The 18,168-nt window shown below is 42.4% G+C and overlaps 1 protein-coding gene across 7 annotated transcripts in view; it reads right to left on the bottom strand.

Moving 5' to 3' along the window:
* Positions 1-18,168, bottom strand: part of dmd (dystrophin) — a 298,892-nt gene that overhangs the window by 117,312 nt on the left and 163,412 nt on the right. For all 7 annotated transcript variants that reach the window (XM_086282547.1, XM_086282544.1, XM_086282546.1 and 4 more), the window contains 6 exons: positions 17,233-17,378; positions 14,727-14,827; positions 14,031-14,142; positions 13,778-13,891; positions 13,350-13,505; positions 13,092-13,262 (listed from right to left, as the gene is read on the bottom strand). In XM_086282547.1, coding sequence (XP_086138673.1) covers positions 13,092-13,262; positions 13,350-13,505; positions 13,778-13,891; positions 14,031-14,142; positions 14,727-14,827; positions 17,233-17,378 — 800 coding nt within the window. The remainder of the gene's footprint in view (positions 1-13,091; positions 13,263-13,349; positions 13,506-13,777; positions 13,892-14,030; positions 14,143-14,726; positions 14,828-17,232; positions 17,379-18,168) is intronic.

Here is an 18,168-nt window from a genome sequence, read left to right as displayed (position 1 = left end):
AGAGAGAAGCCTAGTTCACAGAGCCAAGAGATTTTGAAAACTGTGTGACTGAAGGAAGTGAAATAATAGTTACTGCAAAGGAAAGCAGAGAGAAAGAAGGTGCACCATTGTTTTTTGTTGAGTAGTTTAAAAATGAAAAACTAAGAGAGCCTTGCACTACAACAGCCAAATGTTGTGTCCTCTTTAATGCAAACAGGGAGTTTTGCCTTGAAGATGAAATAAAGAACAGCCCAATAGAAGGAAGTTACAGACTGTGAGTGATCTGGTATGAGAAACTTACTGAACATCAGTCGACAAATAGGTTCATAAGTAAAATGAAGACTTGCTGACATGCCAGTTGGTTGGCAACTTAATCATGTTCTGTTAGACATCATGCGTCTCTGATGTTGTTTAAAATCCGCTTTTTATGATATACCCAAAAGCTGAAAACCACCAACTGACAGCACAAACTGTGGCTGACACAGTTACTGTCACGGTAAAAAGAAAGTACACGTTCTATCAGCAGGTGTTGAAATGAAAGCTCAGATGAACAGCACAACACATTTCACTGTGTCAAATTATTTGACAAAAAGTTTCTGAAAAACTTACTAAACCTCATGATTTAGTAGCATTTGGACCCAAACACCTTTAGTAGCCATTTCTTGAATTGTTTCTGTCTGATGTTATCAGTCTCTTACACTGCTGTGAAGAAATTTGGACCCACACTTCTATGCAGCGTTGTTTCAGTGCATTGAGATTTGCATACAATTATGCACAGCAACCCTAACGCGTGACTCTGTTTTGGCCATGACTAGCCGTTGGACAGATAGTATAAAAAAGGAGTTCATGGTCGATTCCATGACTCCAAGATGACCAGGTGACTCCCCTATTTGTATTGTGCATTTGAAGAAACCTAAGGACGTTTAAGACTAAATACACAAACAAGCTAGAAGTAAAAGGCTTTGTTGAAGAGGTGAGTTTAAGAAGTTTCTTAGGAGACTCCAGTTACGGGGCCTTGCAAAGCTCAGATGGGAGAGCGTTCCAGAGGGTGGGGGGCTGCCACACTGAAGGTTCTGTCCCCAAAGGTTTGGAGACTGGTACAAGGGACAGAAAGCAGTCCCATGACAGAGGACTGCATGTATGGGTGCAGCAGGCCAGACAGGGGAGCGAGGGATTTGTAAGCAGGAAGAAGGATTTTGTAAATAATGTGTGATTTTACTGGAAGCCAGTGGAGATTTATGAGGGTGGGGGTGTTCCCAGAGCTTAGTCTCTTGGAAGCCTGGTGGGTGAGTTCTAGAGTCTCTGCTACAGAGTCAGCTAATAATGGCTAAATCTGAGACATTAGGTTCATTAGGTGAAAAAAGCCCTGCTTTGGTTACAGACTTGATATGAGCCTGGAATTAAAGTGGGAGTACAAAACAATATCCAGATTAGAAATGTCTGGGAATGGTGAGATGAGAAACCATCTATGTAGATTGCCAACCTCCCAGAGTAGGGCTTTGGGGACAACAACCAAGAATTCAGTTTGTTGGGTTGAGTTGGTTAGATGACATCCATTTTTTATTTCATGCAGACAGCTGGCAAGTGATTGTGGGTAGAGCTGGGTGGAGGGTTTGGTACTGAGAAAAAGTTGTATGTCATCAACATAGGAATGGAACCAGAAACCATGGTGGCGGATGATCTGGCCAAGTGGGGCATTAAGATGAAGAAGTGAAAGGGTCCAAGCACAGTACCTTGAGGCTCACCTTGGTTAAATGGAGCAGAGGTGGAACTGGAGCCTCCATTGGTGACAAACTGTGTTTTGTTGAAGAGGTAGGACTGAAACCAGGAAAGTACAGTACCAGTGAGGGCAAGTTTGAGAAGCTATCTGGTTAGAGGCGAGAGAAGGATGGTGTGATAAATGGTGTCGAAGGCTGAAGAAAGGTCCAGGAAGATGAGGATGCTGATGTGGTCAGAGTCAGGGCAATGAGAAAGTCACTAGTTATTTTGATGGGAGGTAAGGTATTTAGTTTTGCCAAAAATCTGCAATTTGGTATCCCCTGTCCAAAGGACAATGTTTCAGAGGTCTTGTGATGAACCTTCTGAGGCCTGTAAGTCTGAAATATGGATCTGTTCTTGCAGTGTCTCTGACCTTAGGGTGAATGTGCTAGGACATGCACTAGTAAGACTGGGAAGCTTCCTGAATGTTTTCCACTTGTGAATGTTTTTCTCACTGTAGAATCATTGACTTCAAATTAATGGAAATAACCTTATAACCCTTCCCACACTGATGGGCAGCAATACTCTGTTGCGCTAGCACACAGCTGAATGACAAGGTGTCAAACGCCATGTTTTATTGTTCATCTGAGTTTGCATTTACTTGATTTTATGGTCTGCTGAGAACTTTAGAATTGTATGTTCTTTTTACTATGACTGCATATGGAAAAGTCTCAGCCTCAGCTTAATTGATTTGGTTTGGTTGAATTTCTAAGCTTCATCATTTTAAAAAAAAGTCTTAAAAATTATTGAATACCAAAAGGAAAACAACGACAGATGGTTGAAGGATATGAAACAAGACAAATGAGGAACAAAGAGAAAAGGCTTAAAGAATAGAGAGATGGGTGCACAAATAAGGGAATCAATATGCAGTGGTGTGAAAAGTGTTTGCCCCTTCCTGATTTCCTATTTTTTTGTATGTTTGTCACACTGAAATGTTTCAGATTATCAAACAAATTTAAATATTAGACAAAGATAAAACAAGCAAACAAAAAATGGAGTTTCTAAATGAAGGTGTTAATGGTAGAGGGAAAAAATGCAAACTTACGTGGTCCTGTGTGAAAAAGTGATTGCCCTTCCCTGTTATAACATAAATTAACTGTGGTGTATCACATTTTTGGAAAGCTGAGTTCAATTTCCTAGCAAGACCCAGGCATGAATACTGCACACCTGTTCTCAATCAAGAAATCACTTAAATAGAACCTACCTGACAAAGTGGAGTAGACCAAAAGATCCTCAAAAGCCAGACATCATGCCGCGATCAAAGGAAAATCAGGAACAAATGAGAAACAAGGTCATTGAGATCTCTCAGTCCGGAAAAGGTTATAAAGTCACTTCTAAAGCTGTGGGACTCCAGCAAACCTCAGGGAGCGCCATTATTCACAAATGGCAAAAACATGGAACAGCGGAGAATCAAGAGTGGCTGGCTGACCAAAATTCCCCCAAAAGCGCAGTGATGACTTATCCAATAGGTCACAAAAGACCCCAGAACAACATCCAAAGAACTGCAGGCCTCACTTGCCTCAGTTAAGGTCAGTGTTCATGACTCCACCATAAGAAAGAGGCAGGGCAAAAATGGCGACATGTCAAAAACCACTGCTGAGCAAAAGGAACATAAACACTCATCTCAGTCTTGCCAGAAAACATCATGATGATCCCCAAGACTTTTGGGAAAATACTCTGTGGACGGACGAGGCAAAAGTTGAACTTTCTGGAAGGTGTATGTCCAATTACATCTGGAGTAAAAGTAACACAGCATTTCAAAAAACTAAAACCATACCAACAGTAAAATATGGTGGCGGTAGTGTGATGGTCTGGGGCTGGTTTGCTGCCTCAGGACCTGGAAGACTGGCTGTGGTAAATGGAAGCATGCAATCTGCTGTCTACCAAAACATCTTAAAGGAGAATGTATGGCCATCTGTTCGTGACCTCAAGCTAAAGCACACTTGGGTTCTGCAGCAGGACAATGATCCAAAACACACCAGCGAGTCCACCTCCGAATGGCTTAAGAAAAACAAAATGAAGACTTTGGAGTGGCTTAGTCAAAGTCCTAACCTGAATCCGACTGACATGCTGTGGCAACCTTAAAAAGATGCTTCAAGCTCGAAAACCCTCCAATTTGGCTGAATTACAACAATTCTACAAAGATGAGGCGACCAAAATGCTTGATGCTTGATTGTTGCTGCTATGGGTGGCCCAACCAGCAGGTTTGGATATTTTTCCCCTTAATAATTAACACCTTCATTTAGAAACTGCATTTTTGTTTACTTGTGTTATCTTTGTCTAACATTTAATGTAGTTTGATCTGAAACTTTTAAGTGTGACAAACATACAAAAAAGGAAATCATAAAGGGGGCATTTTTTCACACCACTGTGTTTCCTTTTGACAAAGTCACAAAGTGTAAAGAGATGATGTGAACGAGTAAGCCAACATACTGATGAGTGAAGGAGTGTAGCTAGCGAGTTTCCATTCACCTTGTAGCACAAAGCCAGAGCAGAGAAGAGAACGAAAAGCTTGAATCTCAACTTTTTCAGGGGGTGTAGAGAATGGCAGATGGATTGCTAAGGCTTTTGGTTATAGGGAAAGGAAATAGTGTCACATATTTACATCACAAATACATCACATGAACGTTATAAAAAGCTAGCAAAAAATGTTTCAGTGGAGAATCACTGCAACTTTAATAGAAAACTGAGGCATCGGGACTTGAGACAGGATTGAAAAAGAGACACAAAGTTGTGACTGAGGGTATGTGAGTAAGACAAAGTGAAAGAAACATGTTTCTGTTAAGGTCAGAATAAAAATTGGTATCTGAAATTCAGAATCAGTATCTGAAATTAGCCAGTACTGGGCTAGAGTGACAGGAAAAAGTCACAAAGTATTGATATTTAGAATCTCCATATATGATTACCTATATGCCTATACGTGGTCAATACAAACAAGGACAGTAAGAAACAGTTTTAAATAGCTCTATATAGCATTATTATCACTTGTTTTCATCTGACCTTGAAGAATAGGTCAGAGGTCAAAAGTGACAGGATATTTATAATCTTTATATGCTTCTTACTATCCATCCATCCATCCATTTTCTTCCGCTTATCCAGGGCCGGGTCATGGGGGCAGCAGCCCAAGCAGAGAAGCCCAGACCTCCCTCTCCCCAGCCACCTCCTCCAGCTTATCCGGGGGAACACCAAGGCGTTCCCAGGCCAGCCGAGAGATATAATCTCTCCAGCGTGGCCTGGGTCTGCCCATAAAAACTATGAACAGAATCGGTGACAAAGGGCATCCCTGGTGGAGCCCATCACCCACCAGGAACAAGTCCGACTTATTGCCGGCTATGCTGACCAAGCTCTTGCGACAGTCGTATAAGGACTGAATGGTCCGTAGCCAGACACCCCATACTCCCGGAGCACCGCCCACAGGATACTCCGAGGGACACGGTCGAGTTCCTTCTACGAGTCCACAAATCACATGTAGACTGGTTGGGCAAACTCCCATGCACCCTCGAGTATCCTCGAGAGGATAGAGAGCTGCTCCAGTGTTCCACGACCAGGACGAAAACCGCATTGTTCCTCCTGTATCCGAGGTTCTTACTATATGTTGACAATGCACACCAAGCTTGTATGAATCCGTTTCTAAGATATACGGCAATAAATTGACCTTAGAAACCAAACTTTATTGAACGGTTAATGATTTTCCATTCTAAGCTCCTACAAAGTTTTACCAGAATTCAAATCTTTTCGAATTATTGATTTTAAAAGTAGAATAATGACATGCTGCCAAAAACAACCTTGGTGGGGGTAATTATTCTTAAAAGCAGTGTTCTGTTATTGGACTTCTGTGCAAACCACAGTTTGTCCATAATGAATTCCATGTTTGAACATGAGAATGTCCATGAGTGCATGTGGCACCAGGACAGCCTAGACAGCAGGTTGCTGATGGATTTTGCAATTGCATGACCAGATCTGCGGCCGCATGTTCTGGACACTTAGGTGAAGAGAGGGGATAAGCTGTCAACTGATCCCCACCAGGTGGTTGGTGCCTGATGGTTGCGGTGATAACCCTCAAACTAGCTGGTGGACATTGGAGGTGAAAGGAGCCGTCAGACTGAAAAAGGAGTCCAATTGAATCTGGGGACAAGGAGGACAACTCATCCATCACTGGGGCGGGGGAGGGGGGCGGGGGTGAGGTCACTGAGTAGGGATGGGAATTGAGAACCAGTTCCTGTTGCGAAGCGGCTCCCAAGAAGTCCACAACCTACTCAGGTTTCTTCATATCTGGGTTAGTAAGGAACACACTGGGACGATTTCGAGGTACTCAGTACTGGATGAGTCCCTTCGCAGACTTCAGCTCCAGGGCCCTGCATTATCTTCTGGCTAAGACTCATACGATCAGGTAGTAGGAGTTTTTTGTTTGTTTGCTTTTAAATCAGAGCTCTGAAATCAACTTCCCGTGTAAGGATTTTTGTGGGCGTTGCTGGAGATCGACACAGGTCATGGTAGTCAAATAAGTTTGGAAGGAAGACACTGGACTCCATTAAATGTTTTGAAGACGTTTCACCTCTCATCCAACAGGCTTCTTCAGTTCTAAAACCAAACGGTGGAGAGTCCCAGGTAATTCAAACTAGATGACAATGTTTATATTTTGGACCAAGAAGGCAGATTGTTTGAGAGGGAAGTAAATAAGGCCATCTATGTCCACTGTGAATGACAATCATTGAATGTAGGGGTGGATTATAACACCAACTGTCAGCCACCTACAATGCAGTCTTGAAATTCCTTCCCAGGCACTACAACCCCAACTCACATCTTGCCTCACCTGATACCTCTGGTTTAATAACCCACTCCTTTTTTACACCTTGGCTCATGTGATGACACACATGATTCACAGTGTTTCAACAACCTAAGGGAAAACCCTCACTAGGGTTTAAATACCTGGGCCTCTCCACCTTTTGGTTCTAGATTTGGAGCCTCTTAGATGAGAGGTGAAACATTTTCAAGCTGACTAGACCTCATAATTAGTTGTGCCACACTTTGCAGCAAGAAGTGCAATCAAGGTTTTTGCAATAACTGGTAATGAGTCTTTCACATGGATGGAATTCTTTCCATTTTTCTTTGCAGAATTCTCTGTCCTGCTGCATAATTCAAGTGCACTTGAGTTTCAGGAAACAAACTGATGGCCTGTAAAGTTCCAACAGTCACAGCAATACGTTGAGGTCCTGAGCAGCCCTCGATCATCACACTACCAGTATCATGTTTAATGGTTGGCATGATGTTGTTTTTGTTGTTGTTTTTTTTGGCGCCTGCATTGCAGCTGTGGTAAAATGGAGACACTGATCCATAATGACGTCCAATGTTCACACAATCGGGGAAAAGCAGCAGCTGCTTAGTAGTGTGAGCTTTGGAGAGCCTCTTCCCCTACATTTTGTGAGGTGGAGGTCTCTGTTGTCACCACGGGCTAAGGAATTGCCAGCTTTTCCACTTTTTAAGAGAAATTTAAATTACGATTGATGCTGTGTCACAATGGGATGGGTTGCGCCTCCCTGATGCCACCATTCCGACTGGAGTAATGACATAGAGCAAGGATGTCAAACTAATTTTACATTGAGGCCACATACAGCCCATATTTGTACTGTACTGTACTAAGATGGCGCCAGTGTGCTCGGCAGGCCGTCCTACCTCTTCTTACCCTCGTCTCTGTTTTCACACTTTTTATGTAGACATTTGTGTGCTTTTTATTCTTGTCTTGGCTTCATGCTTCTCTGAGAACAATGCTTTAATCACATAAGATCGTCTAACTTTGCTAAATCTCCGGCCACCTCTCTTCCACGAACTGGAGCTACATTGGGACTTAGGAGACGCTACGCTGCTGCGTACCTGCCCGTCTACAAGAACTTTCTGCCTGCCTCCACCTTCCCTATTTAAGAGGCGCTCCAGGAAGCGTGGCAAGCGGAGTGGACTTCGGGTTCGCCTTAAAGCCTTACTTAAGGTACATGCTGCGGCTAACTCCTCTCCCATCCCAGACTTTCTGCAATTTCCATTCACCTCCCACCGCCGGCCATCCTTCAAACTGCTCAGCCATCGCCGGATTTGCCCTGTTGGACTTCAATTGTATCCGACCTTTACGGTGTTGTGCTCGCCACTTCGGACCTGGATTGGGACCTCTGGGACTCGTGCTCAACACAGGCACCTAAGCAAGTTGAGACGCGCCTCTGTCGGGGACGAGGTGACTAAGAGCCGGATGGCATTGTTAAACACAAGATCGCTGGTGAATAAAACCTTCATCCTAAACGATCTTTTTCTCACCCTGCACCTGGATGTTTTATTCCTGACTGAAACTTGGATTCGCCCCGGTGAGTTTTCTCCTTCTCTGAACTTCTTCCCCCTGACTGTGGTTTTTTCAGCTCACCGAGACTTTTGGGGAAGGGCAGAGGCATAGCCGCGTTTTTTAAAAATAAACTTAAACTTCGGCGACTGCCTTCTCCTACTTCCTCTAGCTTTGTGGCTCAATTATTGGAACTGACTGGCCCCTCTATGACTCTCCGCGCTGTGATTTATCGGCCACCCAAATACAATAAGTCTTTTATTCCCGAATTTGCGGATTTTCTAGCTTCTCTGTTTTTAAATTATGACGTGTTCTTATTTCTGGTGATTTTAATATACATATCTGCAGTAAGGAGGACTTCTTAGCCAAGGATTTCCTTGTTTTCACTGACTCTTTTAACCTTATACAATGAGTGAGTGAGTGCACCGACCCATGTAAAAGGCCATATGCTGGATCTGGTCTTCCAATATGGCCTAAATATTAGCATTAAGGACATTGACAACGTTGGTATCTCTGATCATTTCCTGGTAACGTTTAATGCAGACTTAGGTGTAACACATATAAACACTGCTGATCTCTGTCGCCCTTGTATGTGTAATCGACTCTGAGAGTGCGGCTAATTTCACTGCTGTCTTTCTAAACTCTGTCCGCCTTGGTCCTGATGTGATGGACCTCAAGTGTTGTACTCCCCCCTCGGCTGATGAAGTTATGACTGCTATGTTATCCACATGCTCAACCACCTTGGACCTAGTGGCCCCCATAAAGATGAAGCATGTTAGATCCTCCCCTCAATCCTGGTTAAATTACTTTATATGAGGCTTACGTCGTATTTGTCGTCAATCTGAGAGGAGGTGGAAAAAAGACAAGCTTCAGGTATCCCTCGACATTTTATGTAGCAGCCACACTATGTATCAGGACGCTGTTAAGACTTCTAAAGCTGCTTTTTTGTCCAACATCAATGGCGACTAATAGCCATAATCCCCGGGCCCTGTTTAAAATTTTCAATTCTGCCATCAAATCTTGCCCTGATAAACTAGACTTTGCCTCCCCAGCTCTCTGTGAGCAATTTTTAAATTACTTCACGAGGAAAATCTAAAAACCTCACTCCCTCATCTTCCTGGTGGACCTCCATCCAACTTCTGCCAGTGTGAGCCAATTTCACTTTCTACTTTTAAAAGTATAATTGATCAATTGAGAAGTTCGAACTCGGCTCATGATTTCCTCCCATCCCGGATTTTAAAGGATGGGTTTGATGTTCATTTCTTATCATTGATTAATTTATCATTACTCACGGGCCGTGTCCCAGCTGCATTTAAACATGCAGTGGTGCAACCTGTCCTAAAGAAAACCAGCCTCGACCACACTGACCGTGTGAATTATAGGCCAATCTCTAAACTTCATTTAGACTTTATCTGAAATATTAGAGAGAACTGTGCTTTTGCAACTACAGGCCTACTTAAACGCAAATAACAGTGACACATTTCAGTCTGGTTTTAAACCTCACCACAGCACTGAAACGGCAGGTTTTTCAATGATCTTCTTTTAATTACTGACTCAGGTTGCCCTGCCATTTTAATTTTATTGGATCTGTCCGCTGCTTTTGATATGGTAGACCATAAAATTCTTTTAGAGAGACTGGAACATGTTATAGGCATCAAGGATTCTGTCCTTAATTGGTTTAAATCCTACCTCTCGGGTAGGACTTTCTCTGATGGGCTGCTACTCGTCCACCGCTGCCCCTCTTTGTTGTGGAGTACCGCAGGGGTCTGTGCCGGGCCCTCTACTATTTGCCTTGTACATGCTACCCCTGGGTTCTATCTTTGACAAATATCAGATCTCCTACCACTGTTATGCTGACGACATTCAAATCTATTTCCAGTAGTGTGATGACCTGCCAGCTTCATTGAATCGTTTGTCTGACTGCTTGAAAGAGGTTACAGAGTGGCTGTCAGCCAATTCTCTCATTTTAAATGAGAAGAAAACCGAGATTATGGTTTTTGATAGTCACACTCGACGATACCAGCTAGCTGCGCGATTTGGTCCCTTTGCTTACTTTCTTACAGATACTGTAAGTAAGCTAGGTGTTTGCCTGGATAGTTCATTTAAGCTAGATAAACGGGTTTCCTCAGTAGTTAAATCTGGCTTCTTCCAATTGTGCCAAATTTCAAAGGTCAAACACTAATACCGTACAAAGATCTTAAAAAACTGGCACATGCCTTTGCGATTCCAGATTAGATTATTGTAACTCGCTTTACTCTGGACTCCAACTTGCTCACCTCCAACGATTACAGCTCCTTCAGAATGCTGCGGTTCGTCTCCTAACTGGAACTAGAAAGTTTGCCTCTATTACTCCAGTGCTCTCTGACTTACATTGGCTGCCTATTAAATTTCGTATTGATTTTAAAGTTCTGCTGCTTACTTTCAAATGCCTAAACAACCATGCCCCTGACTATCTCACCGACCTCCTCAGTCTCTATACTCCCAGCCGTTCTTTACGATCTTCTGGTCAGTTACTTCTAGCCCAGGCACCATCGGAAGATTAGGGGTGATCGCTTTTGTTTGTTTCTCTATTTTCTCTATTTTACCTTGTATTAATGACTCACTGCTCAGTGTAATCATTTACTGTTATTCCTTATTGTGAAGCACTTTGGTGTACCCCCGGTTTTAAACGTGCTATATTAATAAAATTGTATTGTATTGTATTGTATATTGATCTTAAGTAGGCCGGACTACTGAAAATCCAATTTTTGTCAGTTTAAAGCAGTGGTTCTCAAAGTGTGTGAGAGTTCTGACAGGTGGGGCACAAGTTACCTGGCAGAAAAGCCATGTGGAACTAATGTTTAACACTGAAATTACTTTTGCGTGGGAACAAAGAAATTTGCGGCAGTTACTTTAATAATATGTGCATCCTGTGAAAAGCTGCAGGCGTAAGTCGACAGCCACAGTAAAGACGTGTACTGAAAAGTGCAAACGTGGTCGTGTCTGTTGTGAGGCGTTTACAGTGGTGCTGAAACCCACGACTGCGGCGCGAGAGACCGAACCACATTTTCGAACTTTTCAGTACACGTCTTTATTGCGGCTGTCGACTTACACACGCGGCTGCAGCTCTTCGGCTGGAGCCCACACACATCATCAACAACAACGACAGGACCTAGTTCATTCTGTTTTAAGCCGGCCAGGCGTGATTAGGGATGCCGCTCAGGTGCGTCCGCCTCACCCACAGCCACGCCACAGACCACTCCCCGCCACAGCTCTGCAATCAAAAACAGGCTCACTGCAGCCACTACGAGTGAATAGTATTAAACCCTCACTAAATCATATAGTTTTCATCTCTGTTCACAAGTTTCTGTATTTCTTTTTTTAAGACTTCGTTTTTCCATGTTTGGAAATGTTCAAATTCTGTTTAAATTGTTCCTTTTTTGAAGAAGTGGTGCAGACTAACGAAGCAGTTTAGTGACAAAAATGATAAATAGTTGTTTGTTTAAAACAAAAATTACTTACGGACTCATTGTGAATAAGTTTATTATCTAAAGATTTCTCGGTTTTTCTACATGTTAAATGGGTAAAACTTCGGTGCGTAATGAAGATACATACATCACCGACCATAAAACCAAACACCAATAACATCTATACCTTCTTCAAGGACTCCAACACCTCCCCCTTCACTATATCCGGCCCTATACTAGATGAACTACCCCCATGCTTCTGCTGCATGACCTCAGCAGCAGCGACCCCCATAAAGCTGCAGGCCCCAACAATATTCCAGGACGTAAGAGACTGCACAGCAACGGTTGGAGTGGCTGACATACATCGTGAACACCTCTCACAGGCGACACACAGAAACTCACACATACAGGCTGTGCAAAGATGCCAGAGACAATCCAGCATGTAACTGCAGGGTGCAAGACGCTGTAACCAAGTGGATCACACAGCATACAGAAATATGTATGCCGAATATGGCTACGAAGTCTCAAAGCCAAAATAGGATACGTCCCCCAGGGTGGTTGAGAATGACCGAACTAATATCCTGTGGCTAACCAACTGGACATAGTAGTGGTGGACAAGCAGATGAAGACGGCTGTAGGAATATATATGTAGCTATACCAGCGATAGCAACATGAGGAAGAAAGAACACGAAACACCAAGGGCTGAGAGAGCAGCCAGAAAACTTTCAACAAGAGTTAATGGTCTCTTAGATGCAAAGGGTGGGCTGACGCCATTTTAAACCCGATGGACTAAGAAGGCAATGTCACTCATGGTCATATGCATGTGAAGGCAGATAAGCAAATACAAATACTTTTGGCAATACAGTGTATCACAGTACCATGATGAAATATATTGAGTTACTGAGAGTGACTAGCAGAGGGAGAAGGCTGTAGTGACAGCAACATCAGGAAGGAGGACCATGAGAACCTAAATACAAAGGATTGACAGAGGAGCCAGTGAAGATGTGGAGGGTAAAGGCAAAGTGGTCCCCGTGGCAATCAGAGCACTCGGCGCCCTGCGAAACGGGTGAGTAGCCCTAGCAGGCCCCGGGAACACCATCTGAGATCTCTGTCCAGAAAAGCACAGGACCAGCAAAGATGCTCTATAGAGGACCCAAACTTGACGGATAGAAGACTGCCCACAGTGGGGTATTTTCTAATGTATCTTATTTTATATGTTTCTTTTTCTCATTTACACTAAACTGTAAATATGCTTATTGTTACACAGTAAATACATTCTTTTTTTTCTATGATATATTGGTGACTTTAATTGGGAAATTTAGTTTCACCTCATGTAAATACATGTGCTTGAATGACATCTTCTCCTAGTTACTAAAGCGGTTAGGCATTTCCACGAGCTTTCCCTTAAATCTACATTATGAAGTTATAAGTGTGAGGCATGATTTAGGCTCATGAAACCTTCCACCCTCTTGTCCACCCTTTTTACCCAGTCCGTTATTCATCCGGCCTCTTCAGACTGTGTCACACAATATTTATTATTTGTTTACCTTTGCAAGCAGATCAGGTTTTTGCTTCACACTAACATATACCTTTAGCTCCTCAACAGCCTTGCATAGATCTTCAGGCGTCTTATATGTAAAGTCTCTCTCCAGGTAGTCTTCCTCGGCCTGGTTGATCCACTCCTGCATCTCCTGCATCTCCTTCCTCAGAGCCATGGTCTTGTCAAGGCCTCCTTTTAGAGCTGACTTCTTTGCATAGGCCTAGACAGATAACACATAGCAGCAAAGGTGCTTAATGCTGAACACGACTCCAAGCATGAAAACAGACTGTGGATAAAGGCTACACACCTGTTTGCAAATGTTTTCCCACTGGGCATTGAGTAAGTCCAGTTCTTTCTTGATATGCACAGCAAATGGAGGCTCAGCCTCTTTCTTTAGGTACAGGCCCACCTCGTTGATGCCATTGACACTGGGCTGGATGGTGTGAATGTCATTCACCAAAGCCTGGCCAATCGAGATATAGGTTATACAGGCAGACTATCTGTCTTTGGTTGGCTGTATCCCATATTTGTCTTTCCTTGAGTGATGTGTTCTAAACTCAGATACTGTGAAACCTTCACTATTTATTGTATCAGTTCTCAGGGGAACTTTAAATATATATATATAAGGAAATAAGCTTCTATAAACTCTGGAAGTTTGTTTTTGGTAACAACAGTAATTTGTTGCTTCTGAAAGAGATCTACAGTTATGACAGGATGCAGTTTTTTAATCCTTACTGTGCACTGCTCTAACTGTTTCTCGAGTGCCTCAGAGTCTCCAAGTGCTGGCCATTCCTCATTTAGGAAGACGTCGACATCTTCCATCCACTTCTTTAAAGTCTTTACGTCATTCTGACAGAGAGAGAGGCAGACAGAAAGCAGAAACAGTAGAAACAAATCTACAGCATCTCTGTTTCTTTATATTAAGAACATTACTTCAAGAATTATTTTAACTTTAATGCAAACATTTAAAAAGCTCTCTCCCGTGTACCTCAAACTGCATCAGTTTGGCCATGAGTTCCTGTATTCTTTGGGCGCTGTCTGTCAAAGTGGAGCCCAGTCGTCTCCAACGCCCCATGATGGCATCCATCTCATTGCGATACCTACACGCACAGAAAATAAGGGAGGTTTAGTACTTGTTTTCTATGCGTACGTCTTGAATCGTTCTCAATCAACTTTCTTGTTGATTAAGAGCGCTGGTACTCCTCCTTTTTTCTTTTTTGCCTGTCCTGTCTGGCAGTGAAGCAATCAGAATTGTTGTCTGAAGGCCAAAAAATGTACAACAGAATGGGACAAATGGACCATTATGGCCTTTGCTGTGAGTCCTTAGGTAGAGTAGAAGAGCAGTATAAAAGAACCAGTCCATTTACCATTACTGCTCTGATCTCTGTGGCAGAGGCATACTTTGACCAATCTCCTCTCAGTTCTTCACCTCTTAAAACTAGCAGCTAAACACAAACTATTAATAAACGGGAAATGTTTTAGTTAACAGCAGCTATTTCTTTCAGAAGCAATGAAGCAAATTAGCATAAAGTGCTAAATCTCTAAGAAAAACTAAGCAGTCTAGAGGGCCTGAGCCTCTGCAAAGATGGCTGAAAAGGGACAATCTACGTCCCGCTACATGGGCACTGGGATCTGCAGAACTGACACACCTTAGTTATTTGCATTGCACATATTCAGCTCTTACTTCTGACTGACATCTGGTGGTGCTTTCTGGAAGACCAGCTCCACAGCTGAAGTCAGGTAGTTCACATCCCCCTGGTGTTCAGCCAGAGCCACCTGGAGAGCCTGAGGAGCAGCAGAGCGACAGACAGACAGTATGGTAAGTCCTAGTCTGTCCCATCTATTTACATACATATAAACCAGATGCTGTCAACTAATTTTTGCTCTAAGAAAACATAAACGTTAAGTTAACCAAACAAGGAACATCATTAATATTATATAATGTTCCTGTGCATACGGTCAATTTAAGCACTTTACAATAAATTAGTCACATTAGTCACTCAGTGCTCATGAATCATGTTTGCTAAATCTTTTGGCAGAAACGAAGGAAAACATGTCTCCCAATGTGATGGAGCCAAAATGATTTGTTTCCTTATACAATTCTCAGTGGGAAGGGAAAGAACAATTAATAGAGAGCATAGGCTCACTCCAAACGTGGCTACTGCATTAACATTTAGTAACAGAAAGCTTTTTGTAGATTTACAATTTGTTTTCTGCCATGAAAAATGAATTTCAGCTGAATAAGTGACAAAGTTTCTGGTGCACTTAAGATTGGAGGTGGAAAGTGGAAGACCAAGGTGGCTCAGAGGCTTAGATTAGCTCATTTTGAGAACAGCCCCTGGACAGGTCAGCTCTCAGTTTTAAGCCCAGGATGAGAAGAAAGACAAGAAGCAAAGCAGGAGAGAAGCAGGAAGCCAACGGCAAAGCCCCCATACAGGTCAAACAACCCGTGTTCTAGTGGCTATATCCCAAACTTCATTTTCTTCCATCATATAAAACATACACTATATACAAGTAATTTCTTCTTCTCTTCTTCCCCAATTTCCTGATTGGGGAACATCCATAAATTACCACTACTTACCACCCACTACATCAAAATCCCAAAATCAGTCATGACATTTAATAACACCAAAATCAGTGATGAGGGAATCCTGCAATCCCGACTTTAATCATTTCAACTAGCTGTGCATAATAATGCTCATCTCTCTTCAAGCTGTCATTTAACTCAACACAATAAGGTTGTTTTTAATATTGTCTCAAGTTTTATTTTTCAGTGGGAGAAGAGTTAAATTTCCACATGACAGCAGCACTCATCTGGATGCTGTTATCTGCAGAGAGCAGACATGTACATGTGTGGAATTCCTGTCTTTATATATGAGAAGAAGGACACAGAAGATGAATTTCTCTGTATAATTATCTATCCATTCTTTAGCCTATTCCAGCTCATTCGCATTTGTACCTATGGGCAATTTAGAATCACCAGTGCATGTCTTTGGACTGTGGGATAAAGAACCCATGCAGAAACACGCAAACTCTGCACAAACAAAGCCGGCACAGATGTAGTATATCGAACCCAGGACTTTCTTGCTGTGAGACAACAGAGCTAACCACCTCACCACAGTGCTGCTCTATCTATAATTACCTTTAATTTCAGCCTACAAGGCCTGATCTCTCTGTTATTCTACATTAAAGTTATCAAGCTTACAAAGCGCTGAGTGCATGCACACGTCAGCTGAACATAAGCAACTCAGGCCTGCAGGGAAAGTCAAAGAGGCTCATGAGCATAAATCTATGTAATAAATTTGTAAATTTATGATATGCAGATTCAACATTTAAACTTTACTTGTCACATAATCTATATGAATGCAAATTACATGTTAGTTTATATGTAGCAAAAGTAGGTAATATTTTAGTTAAAGTAAGAAGTAACGAGGACAGCTGTCTTTGTCAATGCTAGTTGACTTTTTAAACACTCGGAGTAATTGAAACGCTGAACATCTGAACATGACTATGGGCATACATCAACAACGTCCTTTTAATCTGCTGCATGCTTATGATCACTATGGCTCCACTGGCAGATCGACAACATCCAAGACGGGCCCTCACTGAGTCTGACCCTCCCTCCTGTCTCATTGCAGGCTTATTTAAAGTCCAAACATCTATCCAATTCACTTCAATTTTATTTATATAGCCCCAAACCAAACGTGCTGTTAGATAATCTCTCAGTGTATTTATGGGTCACATATGTTTGATCTTGATCAGCTTCTTCAATAAGAAAAATTGAAGGGAGACTTAAAGCTACGATTAACATTTTACTTTAGTCCACCAAATAAAAATGGTAAGTGGCCTGTATTTATATAGCGCTTTACTAGACGAACTCCCAACTCTTCAGCCACAATCGCCCCATAGTGTATCATTTCCAAACCTCTGCCATCTTCTCATTTAGCCGGACGTGACCACATCGCATCTGCCTTCAGGGAGATGCTGTAAATAGAATTCCTTTTCTAGCCATCAACATAGAGCTGACATCTAAGTCCTATTAAAGGTCAAATAGATAACATCCATGTAATGTAGCAGTGAATTATGGTCAATTTATAATGTCAGTCAAACAAAACATTGGCCTGCTTCTCACTTCAACAGTAGTTAAAAGCCATCGTTAGAACTGTGCGTATGTGTGTGTGGGAACAAACCTGATTGTCCTTTAGTCGCTGCTCCATGATTGAATATTCTGTAACAGCTGTTGATGGAATGGCCAGCTTGGCTTCACACTGTTGTAACCATGACAACAATGTTGATATTGTTTCCCTATAGCGAGCTGGGGGCAAACTCTCCAAAACTGAAGACAGACAAGAAAAAGATGAAAGAAAAGCGATATCTCAGAGAAGTCTGTGCAGTGGTGTAAAGCAGGCTGCCACTGGATTCTAGAGACATGCTCGCTGGAGTGACCAATCGCACTTCTCTGGCTTGCAATTTGATGGACAAGTATGGGTTTGGCATAAAGCTGCATTGTTTCAGCCAGAGTCAGTACAAAAGTGACTCCTTCAAACTGCCTTCTAGTTTTTCTTTCCTGTCTTTCTATTGACTTATCAGTTCTGTCACTCATTAGCCAGAGTAAAAGACACGGTCAATTAGCCTTAATACATAGTGTTTCATGTAACTTTACCCAGAGAAGGGTAAATGGACTGATTCTTATTCAGCGCTTCTCTAGTCCCCTGGAGCACTCCATATGCCACATTCACTGTATCTATGCTTTGAAGTGCTCGGGGTTAATATCTTGCCCCAGGACAAACTAGGAGGAGCCAGGGATTGACCTTCCAACCTTCCGATCAGTAGATGCCGTGCTGTACCTCCTGAGCTACAGCCACCCTAACGTTACAGTGAGTAGTTAGCATGTGCTCATTTGAGAGGATGTGTAACCATGGTGTTCACTCACACAGATTTGACTTTTCCAAGCTAAAAAACGTCCAGCATGTAGCAGCAGCTTATTTAAACCAAATATTAACCCTCAGAGGCTACTGAGTAGTGTCTGTAACTGGTAAACCTACGCTTTCTAGTACAGGGAAGACAAACGGTTCTGTTTATTTATAGAAAGAAATGTTAGTTTAATTTGAAAAAACAAAAACAAA

This window comes from Aulonocara sp. 'chitande type north' Nkhata Bay, linkage group LG23 (assembly GCF_057382095.1).
Source record: "Aulonocara sp. 'chitande type north' Nkhata Bay isolate Kocher_YH1m ecotype deep benthic linkage group LG23, A_spYH_male_GT1.1, whole genome shotgun sequence".
Lineage (NCBI taxonomy): Eukaryota > Metazoa > Chordata > Actinopteri > Cichliformes > Cichlidae > Aulonocara > Aulonocara sp. 'chitande type north' Nkhata Bay.
The sequence above is the reverse complement of the archived record's forward strand: the minus strand, read 5'-3'. Positions and strand labels throughout refer to the sequence as shown.